This window comes from Dendronephthya gigantea, unplaced genomic scaffold (assembly GCF_004324835.1).
Source record: "Dendronephthya gigantea isolate DGI-Jeju-01 unplaced genomic scaffold, DenGig_1.0 000057F, whole genome shotgun sequence".
In the NCBI taxonomy this organism is placed as follows: Eukaryota; Metazoa; Cnidaria; class Anthozoa; order Malacalcyonacea; family Nephtheidae; genus Dendronephthya; species Dendronephthya gigantea.
This window is the reverse complement of record NW_021163067.1, coordinates 109,627-133,985: the sequence shown is the minus strand read 5'-3', so window position 1 is coordinate 133,985 and position 24,359 is coordinate 109,627. Positions and strand designations below refer to the sequence as shown.

The 24,359-nt window shown below is 36.6% G+C and overlaps 1 protein-coding gene across 4 annotated transcripts; it reads left to right on the top strand.

Moving 5' to 3' along the window:
* Positions 1-344: 344 nt before the first annotated feature.
* On the top strand, positions 345-23,333 carry LOC114529579 (alpha-2-macroglobulin-like protein 1). 4 transcript variants are annotated; one of them, XM_028551390.1, is made up of 36 exons: positions 345-443; positions 1,575-1,779; positions 1,978-2,152; positions 2,955-3,007; positions 3,166-3,183; positions 3,527-3,652; positions 3,830-3,869; positions 4,862-4,946; positions 7,099-7,228; positions 7,482-7,709; positions 7,947-8,123; positions 8,355-8,501; positions 8,594-8,671; positions 9,328-9,660; positions 10,024-10,173; positions 10,378-10,491; positions 11,946-12,066; positions 12,842-12,935; positions 13,188-13,416; positions 13,864-14,091; positions 15,331-15,382; positions 15,457-15,540; positions 15,883-16,059; positions 16,205-16,286; positions 16,705-16,861; positions 18,323-18,397; positions 19,626-19,785; positions 20,142-20,359; positions 20,561-20,797; positions 20,890-21,026; positions 21,291-21,378; positions 21,521-21,595; positions 21,771-21,867; positions 22,037-22,093; positions 22,239-22,307; positions 22,488-23,333. In XM_028551390.1, exons 1-36 carry the CDS (start codon positions 397-399, stop codon positions 22,814-22,816), a joined length of 4,872 nt encoding a protein of 1,623 aa, XP_028407191.1. In that variant the 5' UTR covers positions 345-396; the 3' UTR covers positions 22,817-23,333. The 4 variants fall into 4 exon arrangements, 3 of the variants coding, with proteins under 3 accessions (XP_028407191.1, XP_028407193.1, XP_028407192.1); XR_003687647.1 differs by lacking the exons at positions 22,037-22,093; positions 22,239-22,307; positions 22,488-23,333 and having other exon boundaries at positions 21,291-21,318; positions 21,354-21,378; positions 21,771-21,794; XM_028551392.1 differs by lacking the exons at positions 21,771-21,867; positions 22,037-22,093; positions 22,239-22,307; positions 22,488-23,333 and having other exon boundaries at positions 21,291-21,318; positions 21,354-21,376; positions 21,521-21,539.
* The last annotated feature ends 1,026 nt before the right edge of the window (positions 23,334-24,359 follow it).

The following is a 24,359-nucleotide window of genomic DNA, read 5'->3' as shown; positions in this document are numbered from 1 at the left end:
AGGACCCAGTTTTCTCTTGCAAATATATGGGTCTACTGTTTCCCAATTTTTTTTTACCTAAGGAGCATGACGCATGTCAAAGAGGAAGGGTTTCACAGATCACAGTTACAGTGTAGCAGTGGATTGAAAACAAGGTCTTTTCGCGAAGTTATTATATTAGATATCTGCCAAATTGATCCGGAAATCTTTCCAGATAAATTTCCAGGTAAACATTGCATTTCTCTCAGGTATGATGGCGTGTTGAAAGCTTGATTATGCTCCGATGACGTCACACTGGCGCGCTCATATTGCTTCAGCACGTAATTCCGGTTGAAAGAAAGTATTATATTCGATGTGTAATTTTTTCTCTGTTGCATTATCTGCAGTGTCTGTTTCCAATTAGAATTCCGTGTCAATATGGCCAGGTGTTTCGCGCTTATTTTGCTGATTTCGGCTGTAACCAGGTTTGTATGAAGCTTGTTACTATCTGAGGTATATTCATATATTAAATACCGAAGTATAGACTTAGATAAATACACATTATCATCTCGTATTCAAATTGTTTGTGTGAGATTTTCTGAGCAATATAGTCCATTTAATTGAACGTCCGTTTGCTAGTGCGCGAACATATTGCGCGCTTCAAAAAAGGACAGTGGTTGGTGTTTCGTGCAACACAAGAGAAACAACCTAATTGAACTTTCAACTGTGTAACCTATAATACTCATCCTTTCACGTCTTAGCCAAATACAATTTAACGCGATGTTTTAAGCGCCTCGTCAGGATTTTCGTCGCCTCGTCGCCATTTTAAGGATTTTCAGGCTCTGGTTGTGTTAAATGTGTTAAGAACAGATTCTACTGTTACGTTGATCTTAATTTGCTCGTCAATGGTGTCTGAATGTGATTCAGCGCACGCAATATTTGCATGTATAACATCCTAGAAACTGCTCTACAATTTCTAGAGACTTCTTGAACACAATATAGAAAATCTCTTATTGTTTATTTGGCGGATTAATGAATTAAATCCTTTGTGAAATTTTTTAGATAAACGATTTCCCAATATCATGTTATCACATGCAGCTATCATCTTGCATAGTTGAAGAGTATTCAAACATTTTCCACAAGGTCATACAATCATCTATAAAAATACAATGATTGGCTTCAATTTCTCAAAGAAATTTACACGAAAGCACTAAAAGTATCAATTAAGAAGTCCTGTTTTAATGATATCAACAATCACGCGCCCTTATCTGACCTTGCGCTTTAAATATAATTATTGTTTGTTGATTGGGTTTCTCGATTACTTTGCCTCTTTTTAATCAAGAGTTATCCAGTTAAGATTAGGCTAACCTCATGTACTAACTCTGGATCAAGAGATGATCCATACTGGACTCTAAGCAGAACAGTTTAGAAATGATAGAGCATTAGAGCTATCGAGTTTAAATAAAGTTTAGTTTAGGTCTCCTCCTGTAGTGACACTGCATGGATCAGTAAGAGATGATCCTTACTCGACCTTTAGAAAGAAAAGTTTAGAACTGATAGGATTTCTGAAATGCATTGCCTAATACTCTAGTAAATATTTTCCTCTCAAAATATAGCGCAATTGACCTTGAGAATACCCAGTACCTCATCACCACGCCTTATCATTATTATATTGACCAGAATGAAACAATCAACGTTCAAATTTTTGGAACAAAACCTTGCGCAGTGAATGTTACACTTAAATCCAGATATAATTCTCGGCTTGTCACCTCAGCGAATGGCACCTTTGAGCCAGGAGAACGGGGAAATCTACCAATTTATGTAATGTATATATTTTACTTTATGAAAACACGCATCCATAGGAATCTATAGCTGGGACCTGTTAGGAGCTAGAAAAAATCGTTTGGAAAATTCTTTAACGCTCAGTTTTCACACCATGCGTTCCGACTACGTCAATAAAGAGGTTTATATACAAAGGAAGAAAGTGGACAGAAGTAAAGGTTTCTCTTTCATATTTAGATTCCAGGAAACGTTGTAACAGGTCGTCGCACATACTATGGAACAAATCTAAAACTTCAAGCAAATGTTTGTGGTAAAAATTCGGATGAAGTTGACGTGTTTGTTTCAGGGAGGAGATACGACCATATTGTTTACATACAAACTGATAAGCCAATCTATAATCCAGGACAAAAAGGTAAGAGATGTTTAGGTGACTTTAAAACGTATTTTTAAATGTTTTTGTGTAAGTATATAAGGCCTTGCAATATATGATCTTGTCCACGACAAGGACATTCCATTTCTGTTCAGTTCAGTTCAAGTAGTCGACGAACAGTAGAATAAAGCTTAAGAAACAATGAAATCGATATTTTGTATTATTGTGTGTATTTCACTGTGTAAGTGAAAAAACGCCATACACGGCTTTTGATTGGACGTACGATATTTTTCACACGTGAAAAATTGTCGTATGTCATTTTGGCGGCAATTTGTTAACATTTTTTTCAAGATGGCGTCGAAATATAGGAGTGAGATTTAAAACATAATTCTCAAATTCAAGACATTATCACATTCAGCACATTATGAAATCTTTCGGAAAGAATAACTAACTTCTATTGGACAAAATTACAAAGAAACTGAACGGTAATACATATGTTTTGATACGCAAAATTTCGATTTCTGTTGCTCGTTGTCGTGGTGTTTTAAGTTGTATATAGTATATTAAAAGCGTGTCGTTGTTAAATTGAACTTTATAGACTATACACATTTAATAAACAAATTTACTTTACGGTTGACACATTCGTAGGATTTTTATCGTGCATAAAAATCGTACGCACTCGACAACCGTGAAGTAATCTCTATTTATCCATAAACCAACCATGTTATAAACAAACTATAAGGCCTTAAGGGGATGTTTTCATGATCTCGCATAGTCGAGATCAAACGAGGCGTGAATTGACTTTGAGATATTTAAATGAGAATTAATGTTCTATTTTTTCAAGTTCGCATGAGAATCATCGTACTTGACAGAAAATTAAAACCAAAAGAAGGAAAGGTAAACGATCGACTCGACTACATAATATTAAGTTTAGGATTGCAATCTTATACTGTATGCCAGTATACATGTATGTCAACGAGCGTTCGACTTTTTTAGCAATCTTTTTGTATAAAATCCGTGTTCTCTGTGTTTTAATTTCTTTTTTTGTCTTTCAGATCGACAGCGTTCGTGTGGTAAGGAACTTAAAAATTTACTTTTAACCGTGATAATCGAGAGTCGTAGACAACTATAAGAAGCAAAATCACCCTTGTTTCTGCGCTAAAAATTTCCGATAATTGCTTCAGCTGAGATGTTAAAACATTCTGAATTTAATTCTAGCATAATTTGGGAGCAAACGAAAGGGTTGTTCAGGTTTTCCCACTTTAGTTTAGCACCTCATTTTAACAACTGCCAAAAGGCAACCATAAGGAAGTTAAATTGTATGGTGCAGTTAAATGAACCTGGCTTATTTAAACCATTATAGACACTAGGAGACAAATCTGTGCAGTGGATATAACACCATATACTTTGATATAGAGCGTCTCAGCTTCGAGGATTAACCAGTGGGATAATGTCGAACTTCAGGACGGTTTTGAAAACCTTGAACTACAGTTATCCAAGGAGCCTGTTTTGGGACAATATGACATCACAGTGATTGTTGGTGTAAGTAAATGATGTCTTTGCTCCATTGAGCTTAAAAAACGTGTAGCTTTTTCAATAAAATGAAATTTAAACTCTATCAAAATAATATCTCAAAACCCAATGATTCATGTAAAGTTGGAAATTAAATAGGCCTAGAAATACTTCCTTTTACAAGCGAACTGTTTATTGGTTTTTTAGAAAAAAAGAACAACACAAAGATTTGAAGTTTCTAAATATGGTTAGTGGAGTAAGGAGAGGATTATCTCGAGCCCAAAGCCTAAGTATTTCACCTTAATCCATGCATAAGGAAGGATTCTATACCGCTGATCAATAGGAAAGAGTCCTCCTTTTTAGTGGTATAAAACTTCAGACCCCATCACAGCTGTTCTTGGCAGCTTTATACCACTATAGATTAAGGACTTGTCTTAAGTATTTTACCTCAAAATACAGTTTATAATAAGTGTTTTAGCATTATAATTGAAAGTATTAATAACTTCTTGTTAACCGAGCGCGTGGTCTTTACCGAGAAATATCGGACGGAGGTCTTTTGGTACAGACCGAGCTCGAAGATCGAGGTTTGTACAAAAAGATCGAGGTCCGATAGTTCTCGGTAAAGACCGAGTAAGCGAGGTTGATAAAAAGTTTATAATATGGCATAAGGCATGTATTTTTGCACTTGAAACAAACAAGAAATGCATGAATTCGTATTAATAGCCTGGTACGCATTTGATAAAAACAAAAACAAAATATTGAATTATTTAGTTTACCTAAACTGTCTGGAGACATCTTATTAACTTCAAAATCAATTAAATTTTCTCGCCATATAATAATTAACACATTAACAATAACCATTTAATCCACCTGGGGCCGGTTGTATGAAAGCCGGATGGCGCTATCCACCGGATAGTGTTTTTTTCAATCGCTTCAAAATCGCCCGTTATTTGCTACAACTTTGATTAAATCTTAGTATTCCTAAATCGAAGATCCTCTTTAATAATTGTCGCTTCCAAGCTGAAATTTTATCGCTTCTCGAGCATTTTTAGAACGGTTGAAAAAATCACTATCCGGTGGATAGCGATATCCGGTTTTGATACAACCGGCCCCAGCAGTACATCAGTACAAATACAAATGTGATGTCAGGTGAAAGAATTGCGTTCTTTCGTTATTGAAGTTGATCATAATCAATTTCTAGACTAGTCTAAGAGTATTTATATCCCATTCTCGTTTTAGTTTTACCAAAATACGAAATAAGTATCAAACTTCCACCATATATGGCTTTAGACCAGAAAGAATTTACAACTACAATTTGCGCTAAGTAAGTAGTTTTATTATAAAAATTGTTATTATAAAATAACATCAATAACCAGGGAGCAGCGCGGCAGCGTCTTCACACAACTTAGCATCAAATGTGGTAAAACAATTGCCTAAAATAGACAAAACACTTCTCGACGTTTCGACCCGAGGGCCTTCGTCAGGAGAGTTTGTATGAAAATTGTTATAAGTTTTTATTTTATATGCGCAAGGTAGGAGATCTTTTACAATAGGTTAACTAATGTTCATTAATGTTAGTTTCTGGCTTCGTTCTTCTCTTCTCTTCAAATATTCGTCCTTTCGGAACCTCGTTGTTTTCTGTTCTTGTCTTTGGTCGTTGGTTCTGTGAAGGTTGAGCTTCTCTAACGTTTCATATGCTTTTTACTCCGCTAGTCCACTGAAGGTTCGTATTTTGCACACGCCCTTTTGTAGTGAAGGTTGAGGGACATCTGCACACGTCATTAACCAGAGTGGGCTGATCCTTATCCAACCAATCAGCGTTGTTAGTTAGAAATGTGGGTTGGCGTTTGAAGCTCGTTCCAGCTCTCATATCTTGTTTGTGTATTAAGGCGTTGACGCACTAGTCGAGTTGGTCTTTGACTCTATCGATCAATACTTTCAAATGTTCACAACTTAAAATATTTATCATCAACAAGCATTAAAATTATCAAACATTGTTTCTGTGAACCTTATTTTATAACGTAACTATTTATTCAACTATTTTAATCGAATTAAGCTTTCTCTGACGTAATCCTTAAAATGCTCGACCGCGCATTATAAAAAACACAGTTGATTGACATGAGAACTTTGCAGCTGCCTAAGGCATCCTGTTTTTAAGACAAAATTTCAACAACGAAAAACGCATTACAACCAGCTTTGATGTAAACAAAGAAATGGGAGTCGTATTACTATGGGTGAAGTTGCTTAAATGAAAAAGAGTCTTTCATTTATGCCAGAGGAATGGAGACTGCCAAGACTGTGGATGAGTCGCATTTCTTGTCGTTTACGGCTATCGTTAGTACCGGAAATGGGGAAAGGGCTCTAATTTTTATGTCCGTGACACAATGATTACCAGAGGTGATGGGGGCAAAACACGTGATAAAAATGGGCCAGTAGAAACAGAAAATCAAAACAAATTGGAATACATTACATTTCCAAAGAGACGCCTGAGAGATCATCAGGCACCATTTCACATGCCTCTCCTCCAACCTCATTTATTGCATCTCATGCAACAAATGTGGTTTACTATGTATCGGCGAAACTGGAAGATCTCTAGGGGCAAGGTTTGATGAACACCGTAGGTCGGTTAACAACCACGATAACACCAAGCCTGTTGCCAGACACTTTACTTCTGGTAATCATTGTGTTACGGACATAAAAATTAGAGCCCTCTGTCCCATTTCCGGTACTAACGATAGCCGTAAGCGATCAGAAATGCGACTCATCCACAGTCTTGGCAGTCTCAATTCCTCTGGCATAAATGAAAGACTCTCTTTCATTTAAGCTACTTCACCCAGATTAATATGACTCCCATTTCTTTGTTTACATCAAAGCTGGTTGTAATACGTTTTCGTTGTTGATCAGGCTTCCCTCAATGCGGGCTATTTTTAGCCCACAATCAAGCGTCTCTTTGGCAATGTAATGTATTCCAATTTGTTTTCATTTTTGGTTTTCTATTAGCCCATTTTTATCACATGTTCTGCCCCCATACAAAACATGTATTCTCCCTTATTTATTTTCATACTAACTCTCCTGACGAAGGCCCTCAGGTCGAAACGTCGAGAAGGGTTTTGTCTATTTGAAGCAGTTGTTATACCACATTTGATGCTAAAAAAAACTTTTTAACGCGTGTTCTGATTGGTCGAAGCCCTTGTTTGAATCAGGCCATTCAAAAACGGAAAGTTAACTCGCTGTTTGAAATCAAACCTGGAACACTAACCTGTTGTTGCTATTTTATAAAACCATCACTTAATGGTTTCCTGTGTTTGAATGGCCTGATCCAATCACTTGGAAATGTTCCAAAATCCCTGCGTGACCGGGTCAGGCTAGCCAAATACGGAAATCATTAAGTAATTGTCTCATCCATAGCACTCAGTCTGGAGTCGCCTGGAGTCTGCCAGATTCCATTTTCGTGATGAATTATGTGTATTTTATAGGTATACTTACGGGAAAAACGTAAAAGGAATGTTAAATGCTTTGCTGTGTTTGAAGCACTCACCTTTTGATTATTGGCGGAAGAATGAAAGAAGATTTAGTTTTATAAGATGCGAAAACGTTACAAAGGAGGTATGTGTTTTTTGTTTTCTTCGATTTATTATTTTTTTTCTCCTTACTTTTTGCAACATCGATCTTTTGAATCAAAATAATTGAGATCTGTGGATCATGACTGGATGACTTCTCCAAGCCAATGGAACGAGATTTTGGAGACAATAAAAAGACAATGGAACATTCTGATCTCTGGATTACGTGAAAAATCTGCGAGATTTTCAAAACAATGAAATCACAGGACATATTTTTGACAATATTTCAATATTTTCAGATTGATGGTTGCACAGATATTACAGTGTCACGAGAGACTTTAAATATCGGGGAAATAACTTATATTCACGGAGCGGATTTTGTTGTCGATGGTCAAGTTACTGAAACCTTAACAGGGGTCACATTAAAAAAGAAAGCTGTAACATATAACTTTAGGAAACGCTCAATTCAACTGTCATTTCATGGAACTTCAAGAAAATTTAAACCAGGTTTACCATTCTCATATGGGGTACGTAAAATTCGAGAATTCGTATTTACAGCTATAATCGTCAAACTAAACCGTTTATGGTCTGTGTCGTTTGATTGAAAAAGATAGGTGATAAATGAACACAGCTGACTTTGTAGCTATCTTTATTTGAGCAGAGCAGGTGTCAACTGTCAACTGTATCTAAATTGTAACGACCTTATTAATCTGACGCTCTCTGCTGAGCACAGTTTTTAGAAGTTTCGATATTTTTTTAAACAGCTTAAAGTTACACATCCTGATAACTCGCCGGCAACGGGGGTCAAAGTTCGTGTCACAATTGCTCGCGGCCGGAACACAGGAGCTCAATTTTATAACAAAACGTTTGTCGTGAAAAATGGCTTGATCACAGATTCCATCAATCACGAAACTTACAATGCCCGAAATTTGGTTTTCGAGGTAGGAACAAGTCCTTTTGACAAAATTCCAGTTAATATGTATAAATACGGATGATTACGCTGAATTATCTTTTGTTTATGCAAAATATATTCTCTTTGTCGCTTCGATCAGGCTTGTATAGCCATTAGTACCGTCAGTAATCATGGGCCATTGGGTTAGGGGGGCATTTGGCGCAACCACTGGTAAACAACCGGTTAGCTACTTATCAATGACCTGTGTATGTTTTCCTAGGCACAACTTCTGGGCCAAAATCCTTATCCAGTGAAAGTTGGAAACAATTACTACTACAGTTTTACAAGAGCGTCGTTTTTCGCCAAACCCTGGTATTCTCCAAGCTTCAGTTACCTCACGATACTTCAGAAGAACACTCCAGCTATGGTAAAACGTTCATCAGCAAAATTATCATGTAGTAGATATTTTCATTTATTTGTAAAAATGAGATTTACCCAAACGATTTTCGTATTTTATAGATTGGCAGCGAGGCTTCTCTGACAGTACGATACACAGCTCGTAACGACACTGGCAATAAAGTCGATTTTCATTACACTGTAAGTAGCGGTTCTACATAACAAGAAATTCCGGACATTAATTACCATAAAAGTTCATGATGCCAGGATTTTGCAATCAAAGATGGCTGCCTTGTTATCTTACCTTTAACATGTTCCCCAGCAATATGTCATTTCAGCAACTTGCTAACCATTATATTTCAAAGAGCTAACGCGGCGTTGCTGAGATGACATTACTGGAAACCTGTTTATAAAGGTAAGATAAAAATTAGAAAAAAAAATTGTTAAAATAGTACTCTGGCCGTCTTGAATCGATCTCCGCAACTGGAATATGTAAGAATTTGCTTTAATTTCAAATTTGGTCTCGTGCCTTATATAATTCTATTATAACAAGGCGGCCTTCTTTGATTGCGAAATCCTGGCATTATGAACTTTTATGGTAATTGATGTTCTGAATTTCTGGTTATGAGTTTACTGAGGTCAGAAAAAACGTAAATTAAAAGGTGTCTCCTGTGTTCTTTTCTTAACTCTACTTACATGAGTTCTGCAAAACATCAGATCATTTTAATTAACTTCTTCAAATGAGAGAGAACACAGGAGAGCTTTAACTCTACTCACATGACTTCTGTATCACATCACGATCCCACCATATGTAAAGCAGTCAAATTAAATTTCGACTTTTGGTTATAACCTGTTAGGTAATCTGTAAGGGCAAATTTGTGAAAACTGGAAAACATACAAAGCATCATGATTTCATCCCTGTCGAGAAACCAACTACCACAGCTAAGACAACCAGAGCGGCAACCAATATCGCGGACAACAACGGTACATTTCCATCCGTTGTGACACCCACGCATGACCCAATTAAAAAATTGAATACAATACCACTCGTTAAGAAATTTGATATCGAATTCCCAGTGACAATGGAAATGGTGCCTTCGTGTCAGGTAATGGTGTATTACGTGAGAAAAGACAAGGAAGTTGTTGCTGATAGTGTGGAGTTTGATGTAGAAGATAGACTAGAAAACCAGGTAAGAAGCGATTAATAAGAATTCCTGGTAGATACTGACCGAATCGGAATGTTTTGTCAGTACAACATCAGATCACTTAAAGACGTTGACATTAAAGAACATGTACTACCTCTGCATGATCTAACCATGTAGTCAACTGAGAGATAAAACAGGAGAGACTTAACTCTAGTCTCATGAGTTCTGTACAACATATCAGATCACTTAAAGGTAGCTCATATTCAAGAACAAGAACTGCTTCTACATGATCTAACCATGTAGGCTCAGTCAACTGAGACAGAACAAAGGAGAGACTTACGTATAAGTTCAACGTATCATCTTTAATTATTCGCCATAAAATTTGAAGTCAATTCCTCACTTTTGAAGGTGTCGGTGAGCTTTGTGGAGAAGGAACTGAAGCCGGGAGAAAAAACGAAGCTGATATTGAAAGCTTCGCCCGGATCACGCGTGGCGTTTGTGGCCGTGGACAAGAGCATTCACATTTTGAAATCTGGGAACGAGTTTACAAAGGGTAAGGTAAGAAGACTTCCCATTATTCCTCATTACTCCTCATTGTAATACAACGTAAGATTAGGACTGATGATATTATTCTACGGCACTATTGAAACTATTGAGAACTTGGCAGCAAGATACGGTAGTTTAAAATAAATATCTCACTTCTTTAAATACCTCACTTCTTTGTATATGAATATAATTTATAACATTTTTACTGTGTTTTAGATCCGTCCATACCTTTGGGAGCATCGAAGGGCAACATGGACTTCTAACCCAAAGTGTAGCCATTCGGGATACTCGTGGAGAAGAGAATACGACGACGCCTCGGTGGCCTTTGATGTATGTTAGTTCTAATCTTATAGATTTACCTTCTAAAAGACATCACCCAAAACACATTTCAGAAACCTCGCTAATACAGACTTCTCGAAGGGAAATATCTCTATAAAACAGGCATCTCTTTAATACAGAAATTTTTCTAATACATACATCTCTCAGTTACAGACTTCTGCAGCACAGACATCTCTCTAAATAAAGACAACTCTCTTTTAAACAGGGATCCCTCTAATACAGATATCTCTCCAATGCAAGCATTTCTCTAATGCTGACGTCTCTACAATACAGACATCTCTCTAATACACATATATCTCTAATGAAAAATAGAAGTTCAACTGTTCCTCACTTAGGAAAACGCTCAAAGTCTGCATTGCAGGCGGTCCCTAAAATCGGGCAAGGCGACGACGGCGAAAGACCGCCTGACGGGTTTGGCTATGTATTTTAGAAACCCCGTCCACTGGCGTGGGACAAAGATTTACTCCTTGCAAAGCATGTTTTAGCCGTGGTACCTAATAGTTATGATACCGTTCTATTTACTAGTGACTTTACGTGATATGCGTGACGTAAAGTAAGACGTGCGAGAAAATAGGAAAATATTGGCAAACATGAATATAAAAGCTGAGCGTAGTAGTGTTCTCTTTATTTTATCTTTTCGCTGTTTTAAAGTCTATAATCAAAGAGCGGAAATGCTTTCGATGGGTTTCTCAGCAGTAAAATTTTTGGACAAAAATGCTTCAGAAGTCCCCAAGTCTCTACCTCAATATATTTATGCGAGCGCGGATTGGAGAGCGCAGTTTGACATAAATAAGGTGCCAAAAACACGTATGCTCTCTAAATTAATGAAGTGTTTGATGATACTGTCTTGATGATAAAGTCTTTGGTGTTTGTCATTAATCAATTATACTGTATATTGCAACTTCGAAGAACCAAACTTCGATTCATAAATAAATTTACAGGCGAAAAATAATATATCCCCGTTATTAACACGGTTCTGTTATTAGAACACAGTTTTGTTATTAGAATATTTTAAACATGCTTGTGGATTGGGTAATTGTTCTAGGGCTGAAAAGCGGGCGATTTCTAAAATACATAGCCAAACTTGGCAGGCGGTCTTTTGCCGTCGTTGCCTTGAGCGTATGCGCGATGGAATTAAGCAATGGCAATATATATTAAATTTTATATATTTATGGAATGTGGGTGTAAGATTTACTTCCAACTTAAAAATCCATAAAGTACCTTGCCCAAGACCAGAACCACTGTATAGTCGACGTTACCATTATAGCAAAGAAAAGTTCAAGAGAACTTACGAAATTACAACAGCATTCGGGCAAATATACAAAAGATATATGTTGCCGTTGAAAACCTTTTGCAACGTTTTCTGCTGGAAGACCTTTTGCAATATAATTATTTCTTTTGGAGGAAACCACTATAGCACACGGTTAAATTGTCGCTTGTTTTAGGTAACTGGTCTCGTTTTCCTCTCGAATCTTCGTATTGTTACAAGACCATGTCCAAAACCGGATTATCGTATGGGACCCTCTACGGAAGCTCCAGAAGTCGTTACGGAAGCTCCAGAAAGCGGTAACATATTAACTTTGGAAAATTTTTATATTATTTTTAAAAATTATTGTCAAGACCAGAACAGCGGAACTATATGATAGTGTGCTGGCACGAACCAGTTCTGTCTTGTCTGTTCTCATGTCTCCGTATAGGTTTCCAATATTTTGTGTTTTTAGCTGATTTGTTAGTTTAATTTATCGACCAAAATATTGCGTTTATAGCAAGAAAAGTTCGGAAAAACATACGAAATCCCAAAGCATTAAGTAAAATATGCAAAGATATACTGTATGTTACTATTGAAAACCTTCTGTAACGTTTTTTGAAATTAGATTTCTTCCGGAAGCAAACGCTATAGCACAAGCACGGTTCGATTTTACTCATTTTAGGCGGCTGGTCTCGTTTTCCTCTCAAATCTTCTCATTTTTACAAATCTATAGCCCAACAATGGCAACAACGCAGTCCAGAGAAAGTCTAGGGTAGTAACATGTTAAATTTTGTATATTTTACAGAATGCTGGTGGAAAATTTGTTTGGTTTTTGGTTTTAAGTTATTTGCCCACCATGTGAACTTTTTCCGACTGTTGAAACTGATTTTAGGTGTAATCCAGGTTATATCAAACAATGCGCAAATTTAGAGCAACTGAAATTAATCGGTGCATGGATAGCATTATCCAGCTTTCGTACAACCGGCCCCAGTTTATATCTCGGCTACTCTTGTGCCATAGTGAAATTTGTAGAGATACTACTAAGAAGAAGCACTTACTGTGTTTTTTGCTTGTACATTAAATGCGAGGAAGAATATCGTGAAAGAGAAATACTGGCAAAACAAAAGCCGTTCAAAATTCGCAAAGAGTTCCCAGAGACATGGTTATGGTCGGATGAAAAACTCGAGTAAGATTTTTAAACAAAGTCTTGTACTTCCAATCTTATAATGATTTTGAATAAAGTGGACCTATTCCTTTCATAATTGATCCAATGCGGAGCTCATCCCTTCATAATTGTTGTAATGTGGAGTTGACGCTTTTACATATAATTGTTCTAATTGGAAGCTGGTGCTTTCATAATGAATCTGGTTACATAGATTTAAATCCAACCTATTTCAGCCTAAAAAATAATTTTGCAATTTAATTTCATCCTCTTTAGTGAATCAGGCAACAAGACAGTTGAAGTAACTGTGCCAGGTACAATTACAAGTTGGGTGGCAAATGCTTTCGCTATTTCGTCGAAGACAGGTATCGGAGTTTCAGAAACTTCAACACTCAGAGCTATTCAACCGTTCTTTGTTTCAATGACGCTACCATACTCCGTCATCCGAGGAGAAGAGATTCCAGTCATCGTAACTGTGTTTAATTATCTGCCTAGTTGTGCAGCGGTAAGTTTAGTGGAGACAAACTTTGACACATCCTGTACAGTCCTGGGGCTGGTTGTGCGAAAGTTGGATAAACGTTAAAAAATGGCATGCCCAAGACTGAACTTCACAATTTTGAAGTTAAAATGCCTCTTAACAATTATAAATTTAATATAAGTAGTTTTATCCAGCGGATAATTTCATCCACCTTTCGAACCACCGGTCCCTGGTAAAAGAAATGCTACCAACGCTACCGACAAACGGGATAGTCTGTCTGAGGTGCAAATGCCGTACAAATGTAACTCTTATAGGATTTCATTTATCTATTCAAAAACCAATGCAGACACTCCATAGCAATTTAATTTTTAAGGTATGCCTTTCATTTACCATGGTATGAGAAACAGTATCGTAGCATATAACTCTATCTTGCAAAACAGTTTCTCACATACAGCACTGGGATTTCTTTCTTAGATAAAATTAGAATTGAAGCGCAAGCAGGCCGACTACAAAGTGACATCGTATCATATCAACAAACTCTGCGTTTGTGGCAGCGAAGGAAAATCAGTGAAGTTCACAATCATTCCTATTAACCTCGGACACATTCCTCTCACGGTCACGGCAACTACGTCATCGGCCAAACTCTGTTCTAATAAAACAATTCCAGTCCACGATGCCGTTACACGAAAACTACTCGTCGAGGTAAACTTAATTATTCCCTAGCCGATGCGAAGGTACAAATTACGATACAAAATTTTGATAAAATTTATAAATGTATTTATAAATGGAGTCTTTAACAGTGAACTCAAATAAGACTGGAACGTTCGCTCTCTGCCTGTCCCTCATTAATGAGTGAAGCCAAGATGGCGGATCATGAAGCCTCATTGAACTCAGCAGAACTGGAAGGCTACCTCATGATTAAAATAGCCAAAACTCTTGAAGGCAAATTTTTACCCCCAGACACGCGTGTACATGTTGCGAGACATTCTCGCGAGGGTCTTTTCAGGAGTGAGCATAAGGAAAACATGAACTGTTTAGTGGCGAAGTTACATTCGTTCAGATTTATCGTTTATTTTGACGATTTAAGCTATAATTTTGTAATCAATTCAGATTATAACTAAAGAATACCGTTACCCCACAGCCCTGACGCGGCGAAATTGCGAGGAAAATGTAAAGAGTTTGAAAACGATCACTACTTCAAAAAGGTTTGCACCACTCAGTGGTTTACACATATAAAAAAGAAAATTTAAAAGTAGTTTGTTGTTAAATAAATATTGTTAGACTGTAAGTTGATAAACAATTCAATTAAACACTTTTGAATTGACCCTGCTTCACTCCTCTACTTTATTCTGTAGTTATCACGGATCTTTTGATCGCAAAAATGCTGTGGAAAATGTTCTTTATGTCTTCTAAAACAGATTTTTAGTGCTAGCATGTTGAAGTGTTATTTTTTAAGTTTTGAAAAAAAATCGCGTGTTTAGTTGCGTGAAACGACTGGGCATGACCCCAGGTTTTGGCTTCAAATTTCTGGCCTGAGCAAGCCTTCCAGTTCTTTTGAGTCCAATACTGCCGCCATTTTACCTACGAAATTTCCGCGTGGAGGCCTTGATCATACCTACAAGATAGGCTTCCGCCATCTTGGCTTCAAACTTCCGGCAGAGTGAGCGTTCCAGTCTTATTTGAATTCACTGGTCCATGACTGATAAATATTCTAATTACATCGGAGGGAACTCGAATACGGTCAGTACGTTTTATGGTTGAACAAAGTTAACAAATAACATAACCAAATTTTTTTGACCGAATTCAGTTTGTATAACGAAATTCGGAAGATTTTACATGTGATAATATATGCTCAATTAACAAATTAAAGATGCTCAATTTTCTTATGGAGTAAAATTAAAGTGGTTGTTAAATTTAACCTGAAAACTCTTTCCTTTTCAGGCTGAAGGTATCAAAAGGGAGTTCACTCAGGGAACATTCTTCTGTCCAGGAAGTAAGGATCGTCAGTTTGATTTGGATGTTCATCTCCTCTGCTTGTTTTTGGTAAAAGATTTCTTGTTTTTTTAGACAAGAAACACAAGGAAGAGTTTAACCTCAGGGTACCTGCGAATTACATACCAGGATCAATATACCCAACAGTGACTATTATAGGTAATTCAATATAATTTTGCAGTATTTTACCCCCAATTGACACATTTTTCTCACTTGAATGAGTTAAGCATAGTTAATATACAATCTTCGTGCATTGTCCTAAATCTACTCACGCGATTGGTCAAAATCATTCACGTGCATGTTTCTTGTTGCCTGGCGACAAATCATGGGAATCATAATTTATTCGCAATAAGCCATGAAAATGTGTTCTTTCTCAGTTGACCGCGTTAAGCATGGTTAGAGCCTTTCTGATAGGTTGAGGTTAACATTGAATCAAAGTAGGGTGGTTTTAAATGTGGTTGACGACTGTCGTGTGATCTTATTAACTCTCTCCACTCTCAGGTGACATCATGGGAGCAGCAATGACGAATCTAAAGGATCTATTGCGCATGCCCTATGGCTGTGGTGAACAAAATATGGCAAATTTCGCACCCAATATCTACATCATGGATTACTTGACTCAGACGAACCAAGTGACAGAAGGAATCAAGAGTAAAGCCGAAAACTTTATGAAAGTTGGTTAGTGCGAAACAGCAGAATATTTCTCGATGTGTACTAATTTATTAGCAAGAGCATAAAAAGCCAAAATTTTTCTTTCCTGACAAGTTGGGCATTTTTTCAACCACCTCAACTAAAACATTTGCTCCGATATGTATCTCCTCAGGTTATCAAAGAGAATTGATTTACAAAAGAAAAAGTGGCTCGTACAGTACGTTTGGCAATTCTGACAGTCAAGGAAGTATGATGTAAGTGTGAACTATTATCATATGAAAAACATAAAACATTTATATAAAACATCAAACTTGCAAATATAAACAATAAGTATAAACTCTTGGTAAACACCGTGTATATCAAAGTAATATCTTAAATTTAATAAAAACCCCAAAGAAAATATATTCCCTTTTGCATTCTCTGTAGGGAGAAGCAGTTTTACACAATACGTCAAAATTTGGAAATTTCTTAAGACAGCAGCGTATGCTAATGAATCTATCATTTTTCTTCCTCTAGTCAATTGAAGAGTTTTTAGTGGTTTGACATAGAAGCATGGGGAATCATGCAGGATGCATGTTGTCCCACGCATGTTTTTGCCATAATCGGGCTCAGGAAACCTGAACATAAACCTTTAAGACTGCATTCAATCTTTGTTGGTGTTCCTCTTCCTAGGTTGACCGCGTTTGTACTTCGATCATTTGCTCGAGCGATGAAATATATTTTTGTTGATGATGCCAAAATTGAACACAGTTTCCGATGGCTCCGCAGCAAACAATTGAATATTGGATGTTTCCCACAGTACGGAAAAGTGTTCCATAGAAGACTACAGGTAATTTGATGGGCTATGTTTGTCTACTTATATACTGGGGTAAATGTTACACGAAGTGTTAGTGAGTTGTCCAAGTACTAAGATTAAAAGCTTTATTATATTCCTTTTGAGATTTTAAATCAATGGTGTTTCTTGAAATCTGATTGGTTAGAAATAGTGTGATTAATTCCCAAATCGCACTATTTTTGAACATTAATCACATCATTTATAAGCCAATAAGATTGAAGCTCTGCACCACAATAACCAATCAAATTTAGTATTTCAGTGTAACTATCCAATCAAATTACAGGGGAAAATGGAACAAAATTTTATTATTTTGAATTTTCAAATGCCCCGCAAAATTTCTTGACAAAAATGAATGAAAATTACTCACATTTTACACCGTTTACGGTTCTTTCAGCCAATAAATCGTTTTGAATTTGTTTAATCTTTTGTGTGATTTCAAAATGAATATAATAAAGTGGAAATTGCACTTTATTGATTTTGTAATCACGCATTTGATTTCACACCAAATTGCACTCCACTCAGTGCAATTACCATTATTAATTTTGAAGCACTAAAGAGCCGACCTCTCCAAGGAAAAATACCATTCACTTCTAGGTAGCATACTGATATATAACTCGAGACAATTAAACACTTAAAGAGCCACACATCAGGTAAAAAAGGCTTGCTGTTAAGGTGGCTTGATACAGTTTTCAAAAATTCCATTGTTCATCACTTTCACACATTCAAACAACACATTTTTATGATTTATTCCAGAGATATTGGAGTTTTTATATATTTTAATGTCTCTATGTTTTAATGGTATTAGTTTTAGTAACAGATCGTCCGTTGCTATGGTGACATGCATGTACAAAATTCACTCCAAAATGACCAATTGCCTCGGATAGTTGGAAAAGAAGCACGGTGACCCCCAACTTTTTTCGTGCAGGATTTTACTTCGAAGGAAAACTAAAAATTAGCAAAAAATCTGCAACGCCAAATTTTTGAAAAATGCAAAAGTGACATTTTTTCGATAATTTTTTTGCCATGATACAATTTTTTTTTGGTATTATGAGACACATGCATATGTAGTAGGTATTAGCTACAATACAGCATGCAATATTTCAGCGTAGGTCACCGTACGAAATAACGATTACGTACGAAAACGTGCGCAATAATTTTTTTTCAAAAAATGGAATTTTTTAAAGACGTGTGCAATTACACGCGTGTGGTCCAAAACACGCATCACGTGAAACAAACACGCGCCAAGCATGCTGTTCTGATTGTTCTGAATTTGATAACAGTATTTATGTTTATGTTTCACGCTGGTTTGGGCAGTGCGTTCGAAAATGAAACTAGACAAATATCGCGAGGCTATTAATGTTTCCACGCGCAAGAGCGCAACTAAATAAACTGTATCGAGCCACCTTAATCGTCTGGAAAACCATTTTTCACATGCTTCATTTGTGTGTGTTTTAGGGAGGCGTGAACAGCGAACTTACAATGACAGCCTATGTGACCATAGCCCTTTTGGAAGCTGGAGAAACAACAAATGTAAGCTTAGCAACATACATATATCCGGTATGGTAGAAAACTTGTGTGCGGATAGGCGGATGAGGATAGAATCTTGTAGATAATGGTAGAAAACGCGAGTAAATTCTTGCGGATAAAGTAGAAAACACGGGTAAATTCTTGCGGATAAAGAGGAAACACGGGTAAATTCTTACGGTTAATGGTAGAAAACGCGGGTAAATTCTTTTATTATCGAACAATCGTAAATTAATTTTTATTTTAGGAGAATAGTCCACTTACGTTGCGTTTTGACAAGGTTTTGTTACTTTAGCTATATTTACGGATTTAATTACTTAGTTAATTACGTAGTTTTGTCGAAGATCTGGCTTCTGATTGGTTGATTTTTATACCTAGATCAGCTGGCAGTCATTAATAATATGTTCATTTATGAAAACGATTTCACTCGAATCCGTCGCTTTCGTCCATGAAATTCAAATTAATCAACTGCTTTGAAAGGCGCTCAAAAGGCAGGCGGCAAAATGCCTTAAATTCTCCTATATTTCTCGTGATTGACTTATTTTGCTTTCGGGAACGTCTCAAACCCTTATGTTAAACTATACTTCAAATATAGCAAAAGCCATCCTCTTGATTTGTAACTTTTCGTAAGCCTTTTGGCGCAAGTAATCACATGAACCAAGACATGCGAAAACAACAGCTTTAGGCTTCTGTTTAATAAACATGGCTTTTAAGCTTCCAAGTTTAAATAAAAAAAATTACCAAATTATTTGCCGTCGTCTGAATACGGTCAAGTGGAAACATTAGAAATGGTTGGACATGGGGCCATATGGGAAAAACGAGCTATTTCGCCCATCGTCGAAGATCGAAATAATTAAATAACTAAAAAAGTAACAAAACGTTGTCAAAACGAGACTTACTTCTAAAATAACAGTCAATTTACAATTTGCTACTTTATTGCTATTATATGTTTGCCGCGTTTTGACTTTATCCGCAAGAATTTACCCGCGTTTTCTACTTTATCCGCAAGAATTTACCCGCGTTTTCTACTTTATCCGCAAGAATTTACCCGCGTTTTCTACTGTATCTGCAAAAGTTTACCCGCATTTTCTACTTTATCCGCAAGAATTTATCCATCCGCATCTGACTATCCGCATCCGCCTATCCGCATCCGCGTTTTCTACCATACCCATATATCCAGGCAAAAAGAAAAACGAAGTTTTATGTCTATAAGAACATGTTTCTTCTTCTTCAGAGCATCATGGTGTCCAAAGCTCTCAAGTGTATCGTAAATCGACTTGACACGATCACTGATACTTATTCAACTGCCCTTGTGACGTATGCCTTGACTTTAGCAAACCATACTGACGCTCAGAGGATGCTCAGAATATTGAAAAATAAGGCAACCAAAGAAGGTAAGCCAAATAACAAGGGTAAGAATATGGTGTCCTCATAAAAGTTCATGAAGTAAGATTGCGTCGTACAGTGTTTGTAAACAAGTAATTTGATGTTATACTCACGTAAAAAGAGTTAAGTCGTTTACGTGTTGTCTCTCAGTTGACTGAGTTAAGCATGCATGGTTAGATCAAGCAGAGGTTGTTTATGTTTTGATTGTGAGTGGAGATAAGTCTCTCCTGTGTTCTCTCTCAGTTGAATAGTTAGATGATGGATACGTATTCCATGTTCTTGAACGAGGGCCACCTCGAAGGTATTTCATGTTATACAGACATATTTAGCTAAAAATAAACACGTTTAAAAATCTTCTCTACAGAGGGTCAAATGTACTGGGGAATTGGAAACAAGCGTACGGAGAGTCTAAGATATTACTATCAGCGATCATCAGCCGACGTAGAAACGACAGCATATGCCTTGCTTTCAATTTTACATCAAACGCCAAATTATGAAAGCGTAGTAAATAATGAAATTATGGACATTATTCATTGGTTATCAAGACAAAGAAACTCTCAAGGCGGATTTTATTCAACACAGGTAAGATCCTTGATGAAGTCTAAAATGGATGGCTTAAAGATCTTACTCCAGAAATGATTAGACAGTTCCGCTCTGGTATAAAATGGGAACGCTTAAAAATGTTGAACTTAGAAATGTTGCACAGCTTCAAGTCTGGTATAAAGTAAAAAGGCTATTGATAGCTTTGAAGGATTTTTATACATTATAATTTACTTTTTATAGGACACTTGTGTTGCTCTACAAGCGTTAGCCGAGTTTGCAGGACGAGCTTATGGGGATAGCGCTGATTTTAGTTCAAGTCAGTTAACGGGATCTTTGAAGATGGGTGATCACTACAACCACAACTTCGTGGTAACAATAGCGAATAAACTGATATTACAAACTGTTGAGCTTCCTCAGAAGATCATTCCCGGTAAATTGGAAGTAACGGGTCAAGGCGTTGGCTGTGCGTTGGTACAGGTAGGAAAAACAGCAACAATAGACCTCATCGTTTATCTTTTAACCAATGTTTTTTATGGGAAATGATAAACTTACACGAAGCATTTCTTTAGACGTCAGTTAAGTATAATATCCCTGAACCGGAAGATGTTCCAGCATTTGATATTAAAGTTGATGTTCGTACGAGACGTTCAGCCCCTGATGAAGAAACGACCCAATGTAGTCCATTAAAACTGGAAATAACCACAAAGTAAGAAGTGTTTCGCTTGTAGTCAGTTCAATGTTTGATCCAGCAAAAGGGCCTAAAATGGTGCTTAGGGATCTTTCGTTACTGGTTAGTAACTAAGGATTAGGACCGAAAAGCCGGAGCCCCGAAACAACCACTATTAACCCAAAACACATTAATCCCCTCTAATCTACTGTATGGCATGGGGGTATATTTAACTTGGTTAGCTAACTCTTTCTACGTAATTTCTACGCCAATTTTCTCACACTGTTATTAAACCTACTTAAGGTGGCTCAAGGAGGTTGTTTCCAACATGGCTGTGGTGGATGTTAAACTAGTTACTGGATTTAGCGTGAGAGAGGAATCGTTGGAAAGTGTAAGCTTTCAATTTCTGCATGAAACAGGGAAGTGTCAAATACAGTCGCCCCAAACCTATCGATATCTCTTCAACTGGGTTAAGAATTCGCCACGATGCCTCGGAAATCGCAGTAACCATTTCTGGTCATTTCTCTTTTCAGCTAAGGAATGATCCGGTGCTAAACTTCAAACGTTACGATATTGATGGACAGAACGTACAGCTTTATTTCGATGAGGTAACTAATAACTATCGTTGATCCTCAAGGTTTCCATTCTTCGATTTCTCTATCAGTCCAAAACTGTTCTTCCTGGTGTGTCAGTAAGGATCATCCTCCATTCAACTAGTGTTGCACCTCCATACAACTGAACTAATAATTAGCTTCTATTACCAACATATGTTTCCATGTTTAGATCAGTGATATTACTTTCTCCATTGACATCCATCAAGACACACTTGTCAAGAAACTGAAACCTGCTGTTGTCAAAGTCTACGATTACTATGAACCAGGTGAAGAATTCATGAACAAGCGAATCTTGTTTTCCTAGTTTTCTAATAAAGGAAACTTACATGCACCGTCCAGGCTAGCCAAGATAACCGGTCTACTTATTTATCCAACTTCATTCGATTTTTGAACATCCTAAGTTGGTGGCTTCAAATCAAAATCTCTCTTTAACAGAAAGCCAAGCTGAAGTGATGTACAGAATTGGTGAGACGGAATGCTATGGCAACAGAGGTGTGTTAAATACATGCATGCAGCTAAATCATACTTTATTTAAGAAATACATTTCATACTGAAAGACCATAAGATGAAAAATCCACTGGTGGCAATTTTACATATTTTATAAGGTTGATGCTTTAGCTGTCATTTTTGTTTTCAGTTGGTGCGGAGTGCCCAAGATGTTTGACTTTAGAGAATCTGGATGCTATAATTGAGTGCAACAGTACCGGTGAGTTGATATTCCTTTTTTTCTCCTAGTACTGAGGATGTCAAGCATTGTTGTCGTCTCCCACAAGTTCAAAAGAATTCTTCTTTAAAAAAAGAATTATGTCCTTTATTAAAACAATTGTGTAAAGAGCATCATCACATATTTTTGGGTAATATTCTTTTGCTTTATTCCGTTTCTCAGTGACAAGAATGAAATCCGCACGAGGCATGCTCAGAGTTGTCAAAGCATTTTCCGAGGATTCGAAGAATAAAGGAGAGCGTATTATAAAAAAAGATCTGAAGTATCGCATTCCAGAATTCTGTCCATGTGATGAGATCTACGACAAGGAACGATCCATTGTGATTGGTCGAAACAGTTACTTCCAAGATGACGGCCGTGAGACTGCGGTCGTGCTGAATTCGGGGACGACAATCTATAAGTATACTGGAAAGGCGATGAAGCCTCAAATAAAAAAGATAGTAAGACAGCTTGCGGCTTGCAAACGCACAACCCGCAAAAGAAGAAATTAAATTAACAACAGGATATTGATAACAAGCTTAAACAATTATTGTTCTATTGTTTTCAATGCAAATATAATAATCAATATTTTTATTCCATAACTAGTGATGCAGTGTTTGTAATTACACAATAATAATATTTATTAGCGTTTATTATTTCCATCGCGAAATTTTTGCATCCTCGCTGTTTGTGGAACGCGAATTTAACATGTAATGCATCCACAAAAAGTTAAACGCAACACTGTTCGTCGCATTTTATTCTCCTCCTGGGGCCAGTTGTTAAGAAGCCGGTTAGCTTAATCAAAGTTAATTAAAACAAATCTCTACATCAATTTTTTTAATCACATCAAATTTTTTGATGCTATGAAAGAAACAACTTGCGGCTTGCCAACGCACCGCTCGAAAAAGAGGAAATTAAAGTAACGACAGGATATTGATACCAATCGTAAACGATTATTGTTTTGCAACACGTACCGTTAGTATATATCGCTGTATCAATTTGTAATGTTTTATTTCTATTGTTCTCAATGCAAATAAAAATCCATATTTTTGTACCGTAACTATTGGTGCAGTCTTTGTATTACATATTTATTAGCGTTTATTATTTCCATCGCGAGATTTTACATCCTCACTGTTTGGGGATTGAATGAAGAATTGAAGATTTTTGTTGAACTTTTTTCGCGAATTTAAAATCCACAAAAACGGTTAAGCGCAATACGGTTCATCGGATTTTATTCTCGTCCAGGGGTCGTTTGTTCATTTAAAATTAAAACGTGATAAATGTATTTTTAAGCCGCTCGCACGTTGCGTTTAAATCCGTCGAAATATTTCTAAAACTAAGCGCTGTTATAAGTAGACTTTAATTAATAATTTAATGCACCGCTCACAACACACAAAAAATGAACCCAATAAGCAATAATTTTATAAGGACGGCTGCATCGTCACCTTGCCAAGTTTGTACAGCATAAATAATTGATTTTGTGGAAGTTTTCCAGTCAAGTGCATTCCTCAAAAACTGATACATTTGGCTTTCATCAAGGAAAACCGTGTGCAAGAAAAACAAGCGTAAACTTTAGTAATTCATGTGAATATACATATTTCAGATCCACTCGAATAAATGCAGAACTCCAGGGACTTGTGTATTGCTGTCGATCACAATAAAAGTTCCGCTTTTTGCAAATAAACGAGTCTATTGTTTCCAAAATTCTTTTTGGACCTTAATTGACAGCTATAGCTTATAGTAAAGCAATGAATAGATAAAAAGTCTTCGAAATTATATCAAATTGGTCCGGAAATCTTGAATGAAAAAGAATGTCCAAATGCTTCTAAATTTCCACGTAAACCTTTTATTTCACACAGCTAATATGGCGTGTTGAAAGGTTGATGAACGACAGAACGAGTTTAAAATCCACCAAATATATGACGCGAACGTGTGTAAAATTTTCACAGTTTAACAACAGCAATAAAAATAATAAAAATAAAGGTAAAAAGAGTCAATATCGTATTTGTAAACAAATTAAAACTGGTTTCCTACCACTAATTAACGGCTGGTTTC

Excerpts from the sequence above, each read along its gene's own strand:
- LOC114529579 (XM_028551390.1), top strand. The coding sequence starts at position 397 with ATGGCCAGGTGTTTCGCGCTTATTTTGCTGATTTCGGCTGTAACCAG. Across the intron at positions 16,287-16,704 it reads GACAGTCAAGGAAGTATGAT|GTTGACCGCGTTTGTACTTC; the intron begins GTAAGTGTGAAC and ends TCCTCTTCCTAG. Across the intron at positions 21,868-22,036 it reads CTACGATTACTATGAACCAG|AAAGCCAAGCTGAAGTGATG; the intron begins GTGAAGAATTCA and ends TCTCTTTAACAG.